Source organism: Lampetra fluviatilis, chromosome 6 (genome assembly GCF_964198595.1).
Source record: "Lampetra fluviatilis chromosome 6, kcLamFluv1.1, whole genome shotgun sequence".
Lineage (NCBI taxonomy): Eukaryota > Metazoa > Chordata > Hyperoartia > Petromyzontiformes > Petromyzontidae > Lampetra > Lampetra fluviatilis.
The window spans coordinates 493,910-512,600 of record NC_136280.1 but is presented as its reverse complement, the minus strand read 5'-3'; the positions used below and the strand labels follow the sequence as shown (position 1 = coordinate 512,600).

General features: G+C 61.5%; 1 protein-coding gene across 1 annotated transcript; it reads left to right on the top strand.

Annotated features, from left to right (window-relative positions):
• Positions 1–718: 718 nt before the first annotated feature.
• On the top strand, positions 719–14,956 carry LOC144932981 (annexin A2-like). Its single transcript, XM_078857387.1, has 13 exons — positions 719–738; positions 4,388–4,468; positions 4,809–4,905; positions 6,327–6,421; positions 6,705–6,818; positions 11,228–11,318; positions 11,621–11,700; positions 11,833–11,889; positions 12,532–12,625; positions 12,748–12,843; positions 13,148–13,206; positions 13,608–13,727; positions 14,153–14,956. Exons 2-13 carry the CDS (start codon positions 4,409–4,411, stop codon positions 14,213–14,215), a joined length of 1,026 nt encoding a protein of 341 aa, XP_078713513.1. The 5' UTR covers positions 719–738; positions 4,388–4,408; the 3' UTR covers positions 14,216–14,956.
• Positions 14,957–18,691: the final 3,735 nt, after the last annotated feature.

Genomic DNA, 18,691 nt, shown 5'->3' with positions numbered 1-18,691 from the left:
CTTTATGTTCCACTGTATTCGTGTGGCTCCGCGAGCCTCGCCCGCTCCCCAGGGGTCTCATGACTCAAACATCCCTCCCCCTCTCCCAGGTCCACCAACACAGAACGTTGTTAGCACAACCCGGACCAGATCACTACATTCCCGCTCCGCGCCCTGCCGAGTTTCCTCTGCAGCAGCGCCCCGCGTGTAAAGTCTCCAGAGCTCACTCGGCGCAGGGAATCCACGATGCAAGAGTTCCAGAAATCCATGTTCCGGGTTTTTGCAGCCGCTGAAATTGGCAAGTGAGACAAAGCCCTCCTCATGTGGGAGCGGGCACAAGGGCGTGTCGATCTGCCGGCTGGGCAGGGCCAGGCAGGGCTCATATAACAGCGCGGAGAGGCGCGCGACGAGGCTGACTCTGGTGATCGCCGTCTCTTTCTGCGCCACTGCTCGGTGAGTCGCGCGTGCGCCCTGCCGCCCCCGGAGCGAGGCGGGTCCAGGGGGTTCCAGGGAGTTTCTCGGGGTCCCGGCTCCCAGACCGCCCGCCCTGACCCGAGGCGGAGACAGGGACCCACGCGATCGGGGGGCAGGGATAACAGAAGCTCGCAAACTGAGTTGAGGTGTCTGGCTAAGGGCCGACGCTGCGCTTAAAGTGCCGAGCGCTGCGCGCAAACAGAACGCAGACCCCCCCCCACCGCTCCCTGCGCCCAGCGGCAGCGGCGGGCGTGGCACTGCGGGCTGGGTGTGCGCTGCGGTGGGGTGAGTCGAAGCGTGGAGCTGCAGCCGGGCGTGGGAGGTCGCGGTGGTGTAGCAAGAGGCGCGGAATGTGGAGAGGGGGGCGCGGTGCAGGGGGGGAGGTGCAGGGGGGGAGGTGCAGGGGGGGGGGTGCAGGGGGGGAGGGTGTAGGAGAGGGGCGCGCGGGGCTCGTTCACAGAACTTGCCCCGACAGGAACCGTGGGCTACTCGGGGGAGCTTTGCGTCTTTGTTGATACTCTGCGTGAGCCGTGGAAAGGTGAGCGCTCGTTCGGAGTGCTTTCACAACCGTCGGTACACGCCTCGTGACACGGCACAGACCCGGTAACAGAAACCATCTTCACCACAGTACACACACTACAAACACCACAGTACACACACTACAGTACACACTCCACCTTCACCACAGTACACACTCCACAGTACACACTCCATCTTCACCACAGTACACACGCCACAGTACACACTCCACCTACTCCACAGTACACACTCCACCTTCACCACAGTACACACTCCACAGTACACACTCCATCTTCACCACAGTACACACTCCACAGTACACACTCCATCTTCACCACAGTACACACGCCACAGTACACACTCCACCTTCACCACAGTACACACTCCACAGTACACACTCCACCTTCACCACAGTACACACTCCACAGTACACACTCCATCTTCACCACAGTACACACTCCACAGTACACACTCCATCTTCACCACAGTACACACGCCACAGTACACACTCCACCTACTCCACAGTACACACTCCACCTTCACAACAGTACACACTCCACAGTACACACTCCATCTTCACCACAGTACACACTCCACAGTACACACTCCATCTTCACCACAGTACTCGAGCATGTGGTACGGGTGCAAGGCTCGGGGTGGAGGGCCGACGCTTGAGTCGCGGTTACGATTCAAGAATCCATTCTGCGTCTCTGTTCAGTCTCGGTGGGGCGGATGGAGGGAGGGAGCGGAGTACGGGGGGGGGGTAGAGGGATGACGGTTGAGTTTTGGGGAGGGCTGGGAGTGGTCGATGGGAGTTGGGAAGATGAGGGGATTGGGGGGGAGTTGAGACTCCGGCTCCGCGGAGTCGATCCGTGCCGTGTTTTTTTTAAATGCTCGAAGCGTGGCCGCTGCGTGTGTGGAACAAGGGAGCAGAGTGCAGAGCGGATTGCACACATCCCGTCAGCCACGCGGCCTGCGGGGAGTGCAGAGTTTGCATCAGCATTGGTTCAACATTAGGTGTCTCATCCGCAGTCCGGCTTCGCGTGACCACACACGACAGGAGATCTCTTACCGGGCGCGCGTTTCGGTCATCCTCACCGGCGGAGGGATCCGCTCCGCGTTTTGCGCGTTCGGGTTCGGAAACCAGTTTTGTGTTGCAGGTGCGGCTGGGAGACTGGCAGAAGAGCGCCACCACCCCCACTCCACCCACCACTCCACCCCCCCACCACACTCCACCCCCACCCGTTTCCATTCCCTCATCGTAGCCTGGCCCAGGGCGTTGAGCGCGATGTTATGAGAGCAGTAACAGTCGTCACGAGCAGTAACAGTCGTCACCTGCGACTGTTACCAACGCGACTCGCCAGCGTCGCCATTCGACTACTCGAGTCAGCTACGGCCTCCTGGTCTGGTAGCTGCACGTCCCGCCTAACCCCCCCTCCCCCCAGAGTTATTCTCGAGCCGAGACACTGCTCTATCCACTGCTGGATGAGGTCGTCTCGAGCCGAAACACTTCTGACCCAGAGGGCACGAAGTGTGGGCTCGAGACAATTGGAGTTCATTTTACAACAACACGGAACTGTGGCTGCTGCTGCTGCTGCTGCATTGGCAGTGGCGCACAAACAACGACGCGTCCCTTGTCACTAACACCTCGTGTGGCCTTAAAATAAAATATATGATCGGTGACGTTTCGGGCAACGATCCTGCACAGCAGAGCGGTGACGTGTCGTCAGGCGACGGAGCGACATCGTCGCCAGTTGCTGGCGACGATGTCGCCTGGAACCGCTGCGGCGCATCGCGTGCTCGGGGTGCGGGCAGTCGATATCCCGGCAAACAGGGGTCTGGGAAAGGGGGAGGAGACCCCCTTAGAGGCTCACAGGGGTCTGGGCAAGGGGGACGCAGACCCCCTTAGTCGCTCACATGGGACGAGGGGGCGGTTTGGAGACGGGGAACTGCGAGCGCGTGAGCTGCTCCGAGTCCACATCCCGCGGAACGGGGTCGGCCCGAGTAGCCCCGGGGGATCGCGGGGGTAGTCTGTGGGGGTAGTCTGTGGGGGTAGTCTGTGGGGGTAGTCTGTGGGGGTAGTCTGCGGGGGAAGTCTGCGGGGGTAGTCTGTGGGAGGGGGTCTATCTTTTTAGACGCTGCGATGGCGAGGAGATGTTCGCTTCCTCGCCTGCGACGCAGGAGGTGATGGGTTCGTTCGGGGACCCTCCCGACGCCTGTGCGCGGTGTCGTTGCGTCGTTCTCTCTCCACGTGGTGGACGCGTCGGTTCTTGTCCCGGGTTCCTCCGGTGTTGCCCTCCACATGGAGAAGAGGCGTTCGGATTGTTTGACTGCTCCTATAAATGATCACAAATGAAGGTAACGTCACTCGATGACCTATTACAATGTGTGGCCAGATCGCCAGGTAAAGTGTTGCTTCACCTGGTAACATCGTTTTGTTATTATTTTGACGCAGTGTTCCAAATGCCTCTGTGATATATACAAGACACTCACTCCGTCTCTGTGTCTCTCGACGTGTCCGTGTGTGTGTGTCCGTGTGTGTGTATGTGTCCGTGTGTGTGTGCGTCTCATATCACCGTGTTTTGTATCCCTAAGTGTCAGAGCGCAGTGTTTATTTATGAGTTTGTGTGTGTGTGAGTGGGTGTCATGTATCCGGGCGTCTGAATGATCCGTGTATTACGGAGCGTGCGTGGGTTAATGCGTCTCGGCTATTGCTGTTTCTCTGTTTTCGTGTCTTTTGTGTGCGAGCTCATTAGAAATGCTGTCTGTGGCTCTGTGATCACACATCGATCTGCCTCTGTGCAAGCGCGTGTGCATCTATATGTAGATCTGTGTCTCTCTACACGTATCACTGCGTGTCTCGATGTATCCGAGTGTGGGTCTCCACACGTATCGAAGTGTGTCTCTCTCTCTCTCTCCACGTATCTAAGTCTCTCTCTCTCCACGTATCCAAGTGTGTCTCTCTCTCCCCATCCCCTGGCTGCATCCCAGACCTCAGTGAAGACCCCCCACCCCTCCCCCTACCCCCCTACCCCTCCCCCTACCCCCCCTACCCCAATCCCCTCCTCCTCTCCCCCCCTCCCCCTCTTGGCTTCTCCTCCCTCGCGAGCCCCGCGGCGCCCCGGGCGGGATGGGTAGGGGGGGGGCTCGTCACGTGCCCCCCGTGCTGTTTGGCTCGGACGAGACGCGGATTCGCGTTCGTGTTATTCCTCCTCCTGCCAGGCGCCGAGTCGTTTCATAATCGCGCGATTGGTCCCAGACCTCGTCCGGACCCCTGTGGCCGAGTGGGGATGAGTGCTGCCACACTTGGGGTGCGGCTGGGGGGGGGGCGCTCCTGTCCCCCCCCCCCTCCGCGCCTTCTCCTCCGCACCGGTGTCCGACTCGTGTCGCCGTGTCCCTGTGCGCGGCTGCTCAGGTCCCACTGCACGCTGCCAAGATGATGGTCCACGAGCTGATGAAGCACATGAACCGCGGCGAGGGGGACACCGAGCTTCCGGTGAGTCCCCTCTCAGGGGTCCCCCCGGGACGGGGGGGGGGGACTGCTTCCCTCGTCGGGTAAAAGGCGCAGCCCTGCAATTGCTCGCTCGCGCTACTGCTGGGGAAGTGGCCTCCGCGAGAGGGAGCTGCCGAGGGTATTTGGCCTACTCTTCCCACGCTGGCCAGACGTGTGGGAAGTACCCCCACACTTTAACCCACCGGCCACACGCGAACTGCCGATCTACTGTGCCTCTGAACTTCTTTCGCACCCTACGTAGCCGACCGTGCCCATCGGAGGTGCGGGGCTAATCGCGGGCAACCCGTTCATAGTGTACCCCTCTCCCACCGCCACGCCGCAGATTCCCTTCACCTCGTTCCGCGGGGTGGAGAAGACCCAGCCCAACTCCAACGCCAAATCCGATGCCGAGGCCATCGAAGCCGCCATCAAGACCAAGGGTGCGCACCACTCGCCACAGCTCGCCACAGCTCGCCCCCACCCACACACTCACTCACTCACCCACACCCCCACTCACTCACTCACACCGCCACTCACTCACTCACCCACTCACTCACTCACTCACTCACCCACACAGCCACTCACACCGCCACTCACTCACACCGCCACTCACTCACTCACACCGCCACTCACCCACACCGCCACTCACTCACCCACACCGCCACTCACTCACTCACACCGCCACTCACTCACTCACACCGCCACTCACCCACACCGCCACTCAATCACCCACACCGCCACTCACTCACTCACACCGCCACTCACTCACTCACACCGCCACTCACCCACACCACCACTCACTCACCCACACCGCCACTCACTCACCCACACCGCCACTCACTCACTCACACTGCCACTCACTCACTCACACAGCCACTCACACCGCCACTCACTCACTCACACCGCCACTCACCCACACCGCCACTCACTCACTCCGCCACTCACTCACTCACACCGCCACTCACTCACTCACACCGCCACTCACCCACACCACCACTCACTCACTCACACAGCCACTCACACCGCCACTCACTCACTCACACAGCCACTCACTCTCACCGCCACTGACTCACCCACACCGCCACTCACTCACCCACACCGCCACTTACCCACACCACCACTCACTCACACCGCCACTCACTCACACAGCCACTCACTCACTCACACAGCCACTCACTCACTCACACCGCCACTCACTCATACTGCCACTCACTCGCACCTCCACTCACCCACACCGCCACTCACTCACACCTCCACTCACTTACACCGCCACCCACTCACTCACACAGCCACTCACTCACACCGCCACTCACTCACTCACACCGCCACTCACTCACCTCCACTCACTCACTCACACCGCTCTCACACCGCCACTCACCCACACCGCCACTCACTCACTCCGCCACTCACTCACTCACACCGCCACTCACTCACTCACTCACACCGCCACTCACCCACACCACCACTCACTCACTCACACAGCCACTCACACCGCCACTCACTCACTCACACAGCCACTCACTCTCACCGCCACTGACTCCCCCACACCGCCACTCACTCACCCACACCGCCACTTACCCACACCACCACTCACTCACACAGCCACTCACTCACTCACACAGCCACTCACTCACTCACTCACACCGCCACTCACTCATACTGCCACTCACTCGCACCTCCACTCACCCACACCGCCACTCACTCACACCTCCACTCACTTACACCGCCACCCACTCACTCACACAGCCACTCACTCACACCGCCACTCACTCACTCACACCGCCACTCACTCACCTCCACTCACTCACACCGCCACTCGCCACTGCTCACCCAGCACTCGCCCCTCCCCCGCGCCCGACAGGAGTGGACGAGCTGAAGATCATCGACGTCCTCACCGACCGCAGCAACGTGCAGCGGCGCGCCATCGCGCAGTCCTACCAGCAGCTCTACGGCAAGGTGAGGGGGGGAGGTGAGGAGGGGGGGGGGGGGGTGAGGAGGGGTGAGGAGGAGGGGGGTGAGGAGGGGGGTGAGAAGGGGGGGGGTAGTGAGATCCTCTTCTTCAAAATCCAAATACGGGGCCCAAGCTGGGACGGGGAGTGGAGGCGCCGTGGCCTCGGGCGAGGAGCGACGCGGAGCCCGACGAGGAGCCCCCTCCACCTCTTCACGGGGAGTTCCTGACCCCTCACGGGCCCCCCCCTCTCCCCCACCGCATCCCCGTCCCCCCGTGCCCCGCCCCCAGGACCTGCCGAGTGCCCTCAAGGCGGCGCTGTCGGGACGCCTCGAGTCCGTGGTGCTCGGACTCCTCAAGAGCCCCGCCGAGTTCGACGCTGACGAACTCAACTGGTCCATGAAGGTGAGGAGGGTGAGGAGGGTGAGGAGGGTGAGGAGGGTGGGGGGGAGTGAGATGTTAAAGGGTGAGTGGAGGATGGATTGGGATGGAGGGGGCGAGTGGAGAGGTGAGTGGAGGGGGTGAGTCGTGGGGTGCGGGTGTGAGGGGTAGAGGGAGTGGCTGGGGGGGGGGCGAGGAGGGCGAGGGGTTTGGGTGGAGGTGAGCGGATGAGGTGGTGAGCGGGGGGGGGTAAGGAGATGAAAGGTGGTGAGTGGGGGGGGTGCAGGCGGCGAGGATTTGAGTGGTGGAGCAGGGTGAGGTGTAGTGAGAGAGAGTCGAGGGGGTGAGTGGACGGGCTGAGGAGTTAATGGCGAGGGTGAGTACGTGGAGGTGAGTGGAGGTGAGTGGAGGAGAGTGGAGGAGAGTGGAGGTGGATCAGGAGCCGTCGTCTCTGCTGGAGTCGCGGCTCTGGGTGGATCGCGTCACGCCCGCTTGGCAGCGCCGTGGGACCGTCGGTGCGATGTCGCCCTGTGCGGTGACTCCTCGATCCCAGCAGCCGCGCCCTCCACGAGGCCTCCTCACGGCAGCAGCAGCAGCAGCAGCGGCGGCATCGCCGTGCCCCCTTCACTCGCCCAGACTCGCCTCTCGGAGTCACAAGCCTCGTTATCAGGAGGATTGGGATGTTGGCCATGAGCTCCACCATTGTTGAGAGGTTGGCTTCGTGTGGGAGGGAGCCCGATAACCCCTGGAGAGAACCCAGCACGCACAAGAAGTAGGGGCGGAGAGCGACGACCCTCAGTGCTCCGCACAGATGGATGCAACGATCCATTGCGGTGCTGCCGTCCGCTGGCCTGTCGACGCTTACAGGACGAGCTGTGAAACCGGCCCGGGCAGTCTCTCCCATCGCAGCGCGTCCCGCGAGTCGCTGCCAGCGCCTTGCGGTCACTGGCGAAGACCATAGGATGTGAATACCGTGGGAGCACACTGTACCATCAATCGCACTGTAGCATCAATCAGACTGTAGCATCAATCAGACTGCAGCATCAATCAGACTGTAGCATCAATCAGACTGTAGCATCAATCAGACTGTAGCATCAATCAGACTGTAGCATCAATCAGACTGTAGCATCAATCAGACTGCAGCATCAATCAGACTGTAGCATCAATCAGACTGTACCATCAATCAGACTGTACCATCAATCAGACTGTGCCATCAATCAGACTGTAGCATCAATCAGACTGTAGCATCAATCAGACTGCAGCATCAATCAGACTGTAGCATCAATCAGACTGTACCATCAATCAGACTGTGCCATCAATCAGACTGTAGCATCAATCAGACTGCAGCATCAATCAGACTGTAGCATCAATCAGACTGCAGCATCAATCAGACTGTAGCATCAATCAGACTGTACCATCAATCAGATTGCAGCATCAATCACACTGTGCCATCAATCAGACTGTACCATCAATCAGACTGTAGCATCAATCAGACTGTAGCATCAATCAGACTGTACCATCAATCAGACTGTACCATCAATCAGACTGCAGCATCAATCAGACTGTAGCATCAATCAGACTGTACCATCAATCAGATTGCAGCATCAATCACACTGTGCCATCAATCACACTGTGCCATCAATCAGACTGTAGCATCAATCAGACTGCAGCATCAGTCAGACTGCACCATCAGTCAGACTGTGTAAGATCAGAGAGACTGCGACATTCCGTGTTCAGTGTGTGCGTGGGTGGCGCACAACACCTGTCCCGTCACCTCCTGCCAGCGAGCCTCCGACGCCTCGTGGCCTCAAGGTGCACCCAGCCTGGCACAAACGCCGTGGTGACGTCACCACTTACTAGTTGAGTGTGTGGCGCGCGTGTGTGTGACGAAGAAGAAGACCTGGGTTCGACTCCCGCCTGCGAATATCTGAACGGGTCCTGGGGTCGACTGAACCCTAAACGAGTACCTGGTGAACGTCGTCACTGGGGAGACGAAGGTGGCCGTACGCGGTGCTGGTCACGTGTGCCGGTCCGGCCGTGACCGCACTTGCCCGAACAGCGTCGTGTGGGCTACACGGGGATGTTTGTCTTTGTGAATGGGTGTGCCGCGCGTAGGGGTTGGGCGGGTGTGGGGGGGGGTCCGCGTCTGGGATGTCTCGACGAAAGACTGCGAACGCGACTCCGCGTGTGTGTGTGGGAGCCGTGTGTGTGTGTGGGAGCCGTGTGTGTGTGTACGGGAGCCGTGGCACAGCGGTTAGCGCACTGCACTACGAACCCGGCGACCCGAGTTGGATTCCAACATCAGTGTCGAATATTTTAAACGGTCCTCGATCTCCCTCGGTCTTCAACGAGTACCTGGTGCGATGCATACACACAGGCACTGGGGAGACAAAGGCGGCTGGGCGTGTTGTTGTGCCGTGCGGCCTTTGTAGGCGCTCGCTTAACAGCACCTGCCCCAACAGTCTGCTGGAGGCTATACGGAGGGCCTTTGACTGTATTTGTGGGTGCGAGTCGAGAGAGAGCGCGCGTGTGGATGTGCGTGCGCGTAAAAGGGTTTACGAACCTTTCGACAGTGAATGGGTGTGCCCGCTCGCCCCACCGCTCGCCCCACCGCTCGCTCCACCACCTCGCCCCAACTTCCACACCCCCAACCCCGCCACCGCTTATTCTGGACCCGACCCAGTCCAGCGCCTGGCTCAGCCCGGGCTCCCCGCGCCACGGAACAGAGCCCCCCCCACCCCGTCTCTCTCTCCCCGCGCCACGGAACAGAGCCCCCCCCACCCCGTCTCTCTCTCCTCGCGCCACGGAACAGAGCCCCCCCCACCCCGTCTCTCTCTCCCCGCGCCACGGAACAGAGCCCCCCCCCACCCCGTCTCTCTCTCCCCGCGCCACGGAACAGAGCCCCCCCCACCCCGTCTCTCTCTCCTCGCGCCACGGAACAGAGCCCCCCCCACCCCGTCTCTCTCTCCCCGCGCCACGGAACAGAGCCCCCCCCACCCCGTCTCTCTCTCCCCGCGCCACGGAACAGAGCCCCCCCCACCCCGTCTCTCTCTCCTCGCGCCACGGAACAGAGCCCCCCCCACCCCGTCTCTCTCTCCTCGCGCCACGGAACAGAGCCCCCCCCACCCCGTCTCTCTCTCCCCGCGTCACGGAACAGAGCCCCCCCCCGCCTCTCTCTCCCCGCGCCACGGAACAGAGCCCCCCCCACCCCGTCTCTCTCTCCCCGCGCCACGGAACAGAGCCCCCCCCACCCCGTCTCTCTCTCCCCGCGCCACGGAACAGAGCCCCCCCCACCCCGTCTCTCTCTCCCCGCGCCACGGAACAGAGCCCCCCCCCGCCTCTCTCTCCCCGCGTCACGAGCAAAGCTGCCCGAGCGCGCCATCTCACAGCGCTCATCGCGGCAGGGCCGATGCGCTTCATGTTCTACCTAAACACGAGACCGCCTCCAAGTCGGTCACTCTCTGTCCGCTGCTGACCCTCGACATTCCTATGCCGAGAGCAAGTCCATCCCCGACGTCTGGCTAACGTTCACCGCAAAGTGGTGCCAAATAGCGGGGTGGGAATCGATTTGCTCTGTCGATGGTTTCCTCCAAGTTGCAAACATTCACCGCAATGTTAAAAGCAACAGACCCCGCTCACAAGTCGACCGTTAATCGAATCGCCAGTCGGGGGGGGGGGAGGTGGGGGGAGTGGGCCGGGGGGGGGGCAGGAAGGGAAGAGTCGAAGCACCTCGCACGATGCCCGCCTGCGTAGGGACGCAGATCAGACGCTGCTGTAGTACTGCCTGTAGCTGTAGCTGCTGCTGTAGCTGTAGCTGCTGTAGCTGCTGTAGTAGCTGCTGTAGCTGCTGCTGTAGTACTGCCTGTAGCTGTAGCTGCTGTAGCTGCTGTAGCTGCTGCAGCTGCTGCTGTAGCTGCTGCTGTAGCTGCTGCTGTAGCTGCTGCTGTAGCTGCTGCTGTAGCTGCTGCTGTAGCTGCTGTAGATGTTTCACATCTGTGTTGACGCCACTGTACGCGGCCTCGCTCCGTTTCCTGGCAGTGAGATCACTGCCTGGGCAGCTGCGGCGGCCCGACAGCTCGCGGAGGAAGCCCGGGGGGGGGGGGGGTCGGATGGGCGGGGGGGTCCCGCTCTGTGAAATTCCACTCCGGTCCCGTCCAGATTTAGTGGTTGGGACGAGGGTGGGGGTGGACGAGGGTGGGGGTGGACGAGGGTGGGGGTGGACGCGAGTGGGGGTGGAGCGTTGCTCAAGCTGTAGAGAAACATTCCTGCCCTCTCCCCTGCCTGCCCTCAATCCCTCCTCCCCTCTCAATCCCTCCTCGCACTCGCAGCAGTGACGAGAGCAGCGATACATTGCAGGGCTGCCCCTTCACCTTCGTAATTGAATGACGTCGTTAACCTCATCCCCCGCACCCCCCCCCCCCCTCTGTCTCCAGGGCCTTGGCACGGACGAGGAGACGCTCATCGAGATCCTCGTGTCCCGCTCCAATGCGCAGCTGCGCGAGATCGGCAAGGTCTACAAGGCCGGTGGGTGCCGAGTGTTGCCCTGCGCCGGTTTGTCGCGGACTCGCGGTCGTACTGGGACCCTCCGCACGCTCCCCGTTCCAATATTCGGTTTCCCTTTCGGAGTCCCCTCGCATCATCTCGCTCCCTGGCTTCTCTGAGCAACATTTCCCGGTCTGCACTCACGACGTCGGTGCTCTTTGTTGCTGGCCGCTTGGCGCTTTGAGTTTCTGGCCTCTCGATAACCGTGATAAATAAATATGCCCCGAGTCGGTTCTGATCTCGCGCTCTCCCTCGTTGTCCCCCCGCCGCGTCCGCTCACGAAGTGAACAAGGTTGAGCTCGAGAAGGACATCAGCTCGGACACGTCCGGAGACTTCCAGAAGCTGCTGCTGGCGCTCGCCAAGGTGGGAAGCCTCGGCAACGCAGCCCTGCCGCCAACAACCCTCCAGCTGCTGGGGGTCCCCCCAAGAGGCCCCCTGCTCCCCATCGTTCCCTCCTGATCTGTGCTCTTCTACCCCCTCCCCCCTCCTCTCCAGGGGAACCGAGATGAGAGCAGCAACATCGACGAGGAGCTCGTGGAGCAGGACGCGCGGGTGAGACTCGCACGGCGCAACACAGCGCCACACAGCGCCACACAGCGCCACACAGCGCCACACAGCGCCACACAGCGCCACACAGCGCCACACAGCGCCACACAGCGCCACACAGCGCCACACAGCCACAGCACCACACAGCACCACACAGCGCCACACCACCACAGCACCACACCACCACACAGCCACAGCACCACAGCACCACACAGCCACACCACCACAGCACCACACCGCCACAGCACCACAGCACCACACCGCCACACAGCGCCACACAGCGCCACACCGCCACACAGCACCACAGCACCACACCGCCACACAGCGCCACACCGCCACAGCGCCACAGCACCACAGCACGACACCACCACACCCCCACACCACCACCACAGCACACCCGGGTTCGCCGTTCCCTGCCAAGGCCGCCGTTCCCTGCCAAGGCCTCTTTAACTGCGGACACGTGGTCAATGCTGCCGCTCTACCAAGGTGGACATCCCCTGCCGCTATCAATACCCGGGATGGAGCACGCGTTACGCGTTACCCGTTGCGTGCTGTGCGTTGCTGGCCGCTTGGCGTCGCGAGGCCTGCGAGGGCCGTGCCGGGCGCGCGAGTGATTGAGTGGAACCCCCCCCCCCCCCACCTGCGCAGGATCTGTTCGCGGGCGGCCTGCAGAGGAAGGGCACCGACGTCCCCAAGTTCATCAGCATCTTCACCTCGCGGAGCCTTCCCCACCTCAACAGAGGTGCGTGGCCGCCAGCGGTCACCGCGACCTTGCGCGTGGATTGGGTCCGTCCCCCCCCACGCCTTGTGATACGTCCTCTGACCACCTCCCCCCTACCCCCAACCCCGTGTGTACGTGTGCAGTGTTTATTGTCTACAAGAACTTCAGCGAGATCGACATGGAGGGCACCATCAACAAGGAGGTGAAGGGAGACGTCAGGGACACGTTCCAGGCGCTGGGTGAGTGGGCGCCGTGGAAGCCAGGCACGCAAGGGAGCCTCCAGCCACCCACACAGCAGCACACTCACCTTGCCAACCCTCACCCTCACCCACCCACACAGCAGCACACTCACCTTGCCAACCCTCACCCTCACCCACACACACAGCAGCACACTCACCTTGCCAACCCTCACCCTCACCCACACACACAGCAGCACACTCACCTTGCCAACCCTCACCCACCCACACACCGACACTCGCCTTGCCACCGACCCTAACCCAGTGACCCGAGCGGTGCGTGATGATGTTGATGTTGTTGTTGCAGTGAAGTACATCCAGAGCCCGCCCGGCTTCTTCGCGGACAAACTCTATGAGTCCTTGAAGGTGAGGGAGGGCGGGGGGCGTCTCGGGGGTCATCGCGTGCCTCCAGTGGCCAGGCACACAGACACGCTCACGCACAAAGACAAAGATCCCCCGTGTAGCCTTAACAGACTCTTGCGGCAAGTGCTGTTAGCGAGCACCTAATGAGGCCAGCACTGCACACAAGGGGCTGGGTGACCAGCACTATACCCGGCCGCCTTTGTCTCCCTCGTGGTAGTATTTACACACTGCACCGGGTACTCAGTTGAGTCTGAGTCGACCTAGGGTAGGCCCAGGACCAGTTCAGAGGATCGTCACTGGTGTTGGCTCCCCACGTGACTCTTGACGTGCAAGAGACCACCCCCCCCCCCCCCCATGCAGGAGTGACCCCAGGTGACAATCGTGACCCCGTGTGTGCGTGGCAGGGCGGACTCAAGGAGAAGGTGCTGACGCGTGTGATGGTGTCGCGCTGCGAGGTCGACATGATGGACATCCGCAAGCTGTTCAAGGACAAGTATGGGAAGTCGCTGTACTCCTTCCTCACCGTGAGTCCCTCTCAGTAGCCCGATAGCCCCCCCCCCCCCCACCTTACAACGCGACCTCGCGGTGAGCCCTGACGGGCCACGATTGTGGCAATGGGCAGTCTCCGGAGCAGGGAAGGAAGCGACTGTCTCTCAGTGCAATGCCCCCAATGGTGAAGCAGCTGCTGGCGCAGTAGTGACGCCTCCTATCTGCTCTGTGGAGTGAGTGGTACTTTCGTAAAATGTCGCCTATTACACACACACAGTGCACGGATATTGTCACTGGTTAGCTGCAGTGTTGACGAATCTGAGGCCTCATGCTGTCCTGCACCACCACAGCTCCACGGAGTTGTTCCAGACTGATGGGCGAGTGACCCCTCCCCCCCCCCCCCTGATGGGCGAGTGACCCCCCCCCCCTGATGGGCGAGCGTGTGTCTGTGTCGGGGCAGGCGAAGACCAAGGGCGACTACCAGAAGATCCTGTTGGCCATGTGCGGCGGGGATGACCTGTGATCCTCCACGGGGGTCCAAGCTGCGGGGGCGGCCATGGGGGTTCGAAGAGGAGATGCACGGATCAAGATTCCCCCCACCCCCCTCCCGCACGCATACATACACGGGGCTCCGAGTCGCGCCCATGTCAATATTCAATTGTGTTCTTAGACTCGCCATCGACACCATCATCATCGCCATCATTGCCATCACCACCGCCGCTCTGCACCGTGGAGACCACGTGGGTCGGGGCTCCAAGTCGCCGGGTGCTTTTTTTTTTCGCCGATTATCCCAGCGATGCCGTCCTCGTCACCGCGCGGACTCACCGCGTGGCATCACCGCGCGGACTGGCCGGGCGGTGATGCCACGCGGAGTCACCGTAGAGTTCCACTGCTTCCTTTGCCAAGACGCGAACCGGGGTCGTGAGGTCGCGAGGTTGCGACTTGGGGTCTGGAGGGCGCCCACCGTCCGGTTGGCACCCTCTGGGTCGACTGCCACCGGGTGACCGACGCGCGGGTTCGCTCACAATCGCCACGCCGTCCCCGCGCGACGTCGCGAACCAGGCCACGGCGCCGTCTCGCTCGCCGCTCCACGGAGACGGGAGCGTTGTCCGCGGACCAGAGGAGAGCACGTACCACGTGACGCGCCCGGTTACAATAGCAGTCGTCACTCGCAACTCGCGTCACCGCTTCGCGGAACCTCTTGTCGCTGGCAACTGCCCCGTCGCGCAGACTCGATAGTGCCTCAATAAATCCTGTAACCTCCTCCTCCTCGCTCCAGTCTCGTGATGTCTCCACTGGACGGGACCAGCGGCCCGGCGAGTCGAGGGGGATTGGTGGGGGGACAGAGCAAGGAGGTGAGGGCAGCGCTCCCCAACCTCGTTGGCACCAGGGACCCGTTTCGTGGAAGACATTTTTTTCACGGACGGACGGGGGGGGGGGTCATCATTGGGTCTTTCCACCTTTTCAAAGAAGCTCTCCGTCGACGTTTGTTTTGTACTCATTGTGGCTACTAGGGGTTAGAGCTTGAGGGCTCACCAACACTGAGACTGAGACGAGTGCGCCGTGTGGGAAAAAGGCGCGGACGTAAGTGGTCAATAATAAAACAATGGGGGCGGGCCACGCGCGGACTCACCGCTCGCCTCCTGCTGCTGTGCGGCCCGGTTCCCAACAGGCCACGGACCGGTACCGATCCACGGGGTCTGTGTTTAAAATACTTTTTACTTTAGCAGGGAAGGCCCACTGAGCTATGTAGCTCTTTTTGCTAGCACAACGAAGTGGTTCATGTGTAAATGCATAGCAGCCAAATACTCTAAACACGTGTTTCTAAAAAGAGGGAAAACCCGGAGGACCCGGATAAAAATCCATGTAACAACCACAGGGAGAACATGCAAACTCCAAATATACAGCAGGCGTCCGGGTCGGGATCGAACCCACGATCTCCTGCATACCAGGCGAGGGAGTCAACATCTCGCCACCGCGGCAGGCCGCACTGGCATCTAGCCCCTAACCTCAACCTAACCCCCAACTCCAGATCTAACCCCCAGCCCGACATCCGCACTGACAGGCACGTGTCTCCACCTCGCCATATATGAACTATACCCTTCGCCCAAATGTAATCGTATACGATCCTTCCTCTATCCGAACCCTGAAACCCCCACAACTCGCACGCTGACGCAAGCTGCAGCCCTGACGAGCGGCGCAGCCATCGGGTTGCGGGCGCTGCAACTGCTCCGGGTCCCATGGGGCGAAGGGGCCCCGACCCCGGGCTACGAGAAGAGAGAGGGGTGCATGGGGCGCTCGGACTCTGTCGGGGTGGTGGAGCCCATTCCATGGCTCGCAGCAGGGCCCGTGGCCACCACGTGACGCCACTAACCCAGAGCCCAACTCCCGCACCTCCACCGGGTCACGCGAGTCCGTCCCTCGCCCCGTCTCTCGCTCCCTCCCCCGAGCACGAACCCCGCCGTGTCTCTGCGCCAGGAGGGGGGGGGGCGAGCGAATCCCCGAGGCTGCGCCGCTCGCTGTGGACTTCCCGGAGAGGGATCGGTGGCCCCAGCGAACACGCGGGCCGCGGGGCCCCGTGACGCCCGGTGCGGGAACCGACCCACGACTAAATTTAATATCTCATCGGCTTCGTGGCCTCGTGAGGCCGGAGACATCAAACGGCCCCTGCCAACTATATTTACCCCGTCAATCGCAAGAAGCCACTAATTGGATACCAGAAGGGAATTCCTCTCGACCTGGGGGGGGGGGGGGTACAAAACGCACCACCTTGTTTGTGTCTGTTGCTGGCGCGCTCGGCACCAAGTTGCCCCTCCGCCCCCCCGACTCGCAACTCCCCATCGCCCGCGGGGCGGTAGCGCACCACCTTGGCTCTGTGCGCGGGGTCGCACTCGGTGAGACTCCATATCAAGATTCTAGAAAAGGACTCCCGATCAGGTGCTCCCCGTAATCGCTGGAAGCCACGCAAAGCTCGTTCAGCACCCATGCGCTTAACCTTCCACAATGAGAGTTCGACTCCGAACAAGTTTGGAGAGCTGAACGGAGTTCAAAATAACTCACTAACACCAGCTTGTTGTGATGGACCCAAAGCAAAAGTTCCCTGGGTTTGATCTTCCACGAAGCTCATGGTCCACCCTAAACAACATCCACTGCACAAACCATGGCAGTAGATGGGGATAACTCATGTACAGTCGTGGTGCGACTGTGGTCATCCAGAACAGAGACCGTACAACGTATAACGACGACGCAATGCCACGATCCACAAATACGAAGGAGACATCACAGCGATGATGATGATGATACACTACGACCACTCCGCTGCTCCTGACGCTGTTGTCTGGGCTTGACCAGCTGCATGTGAAATTGTAGTCGTTGCTCTGCGTGTATATCAGCCATACAACATAAAAGATAAAGTTATCTCCCTATACGACTCTATAGTATAAAGACTCTCCATCAGACTCTCTGAGACTCTCCTCAATGAGACTCGCAATGAGGGGAGCCTCCACTGCGCGGGAGAGGCCGCGTGGAGCAGCGCAAACGCTCGCGTGCTGCCCGCTCCACGTGGCGGCCAACCGCGGCCACGTGGGCGGAGCGGCATCACGCGGCGGCAGGGCTCGAGATCGCGCCGGAGGTCACCGACTCCTCGCCTTGACCGAGAGCGCCACCGCGCGTCGCCACGGGGAAGAGGCCGAGCCGCAGCGCGCGACCGGTAAACACGGGGGATCGGCGGACCCAGGGAAAGGAGGGGCCCAAAGGGGGTCTCCAGGGTCAGGAGGTCACGGTTCCTCCGGTCCACGGTGGCAACTCACGGCGCATCCTTGACCCTGATAATGAATGCGGATGATGGTGATGATGACGATGAGAAAGAATGGTGATGAGGCAATGGTGATGATGATAGTCGTCGTGAGGATGATTTGTTGAAATCAAGGTGGGCAGCATAGACGTGGGAGCACAGTACAGTACAATATTTCCCATTAAGCCCGCACCTGCCAAATCCCAGTGGCTCCGGAACCCAGCGCGCATTCCGCTCGAACTCACGCAAGGGGCTTTAACGCACCGTGAATAATTGAGCAGATCACGGCGGACTGAGCGCAGCGGAGACGATCGATCGATGGCCACGGCCTCGTGGCGACCCCGTGGAGCCGCCTCGCCGCTCGGCCGGCGCGCTCCGCACAAGCGGCGCCTGGGGACGGCGGCTGCGGTGGTGCTGGATTGGTGGAGGGCGGGGCGATAGAGACAGGGAGACGGGAAGCGGGGGGGCCCCCGAATGAATTATGCAGCACGGGGATTCCACGTCACTCTCCGGGAGATCCTGAGACGACCCCGCCGTGGGCTGGGGCCCTCGTCTCGGTCCTGTCCACGCGGCCCTCGGTGGTTGTCACCTTTCTCGATTTACCGAGAATCGTTCTTTTTTTAAGTGCGTCAGCTGTTCTGGGAAGTCTGCAAATCTTCTGGGGACAAGTAAAAGTCCCGCTTATTGACCGTTGCGCAATAATAACAACGCAACATTCAAGGCCGCGTCTTCCCGGCAGCAACTTCTCCCCTCTATTTCCCGTGGGATGCGTCGGCGTTTTGTACCTCGCGAGAGGCGGGGCCGCCTCTGCTGCCCCCTCGCTGGGCCCCGGGGTGCCGTGAAGCGCCCCGCGTCGCGCGCGCCGCAAGTGGCGACGGTTCCACTCGACCCCACCTCGTCAGGGCGGCGGAGACGACTCCAATCGACTCGCGCCTCGTTCACGAGGAAGGCGTGCGCGTGTGCGCGGCGCGTGGACGAGTTCACGCGCCGCGCGGGGTGCGGTCGCCGCCTCCCCGGAGCGCGACGCGAGCCGCGGGGCGGACCCTGAGAGGCAGAGGCAGTGGCCGCGTTGCGCAACGCGCTCCCCAAACTTTGCGGTGCATCCGACGGGAATTTAAGAAACATTTTTTCCAACGAAGTCGATTAATGCAACCCGGGCCATGGGTTTCCGCTCTGCGATGCACGAGGGCCCAGCAACCCGATAGG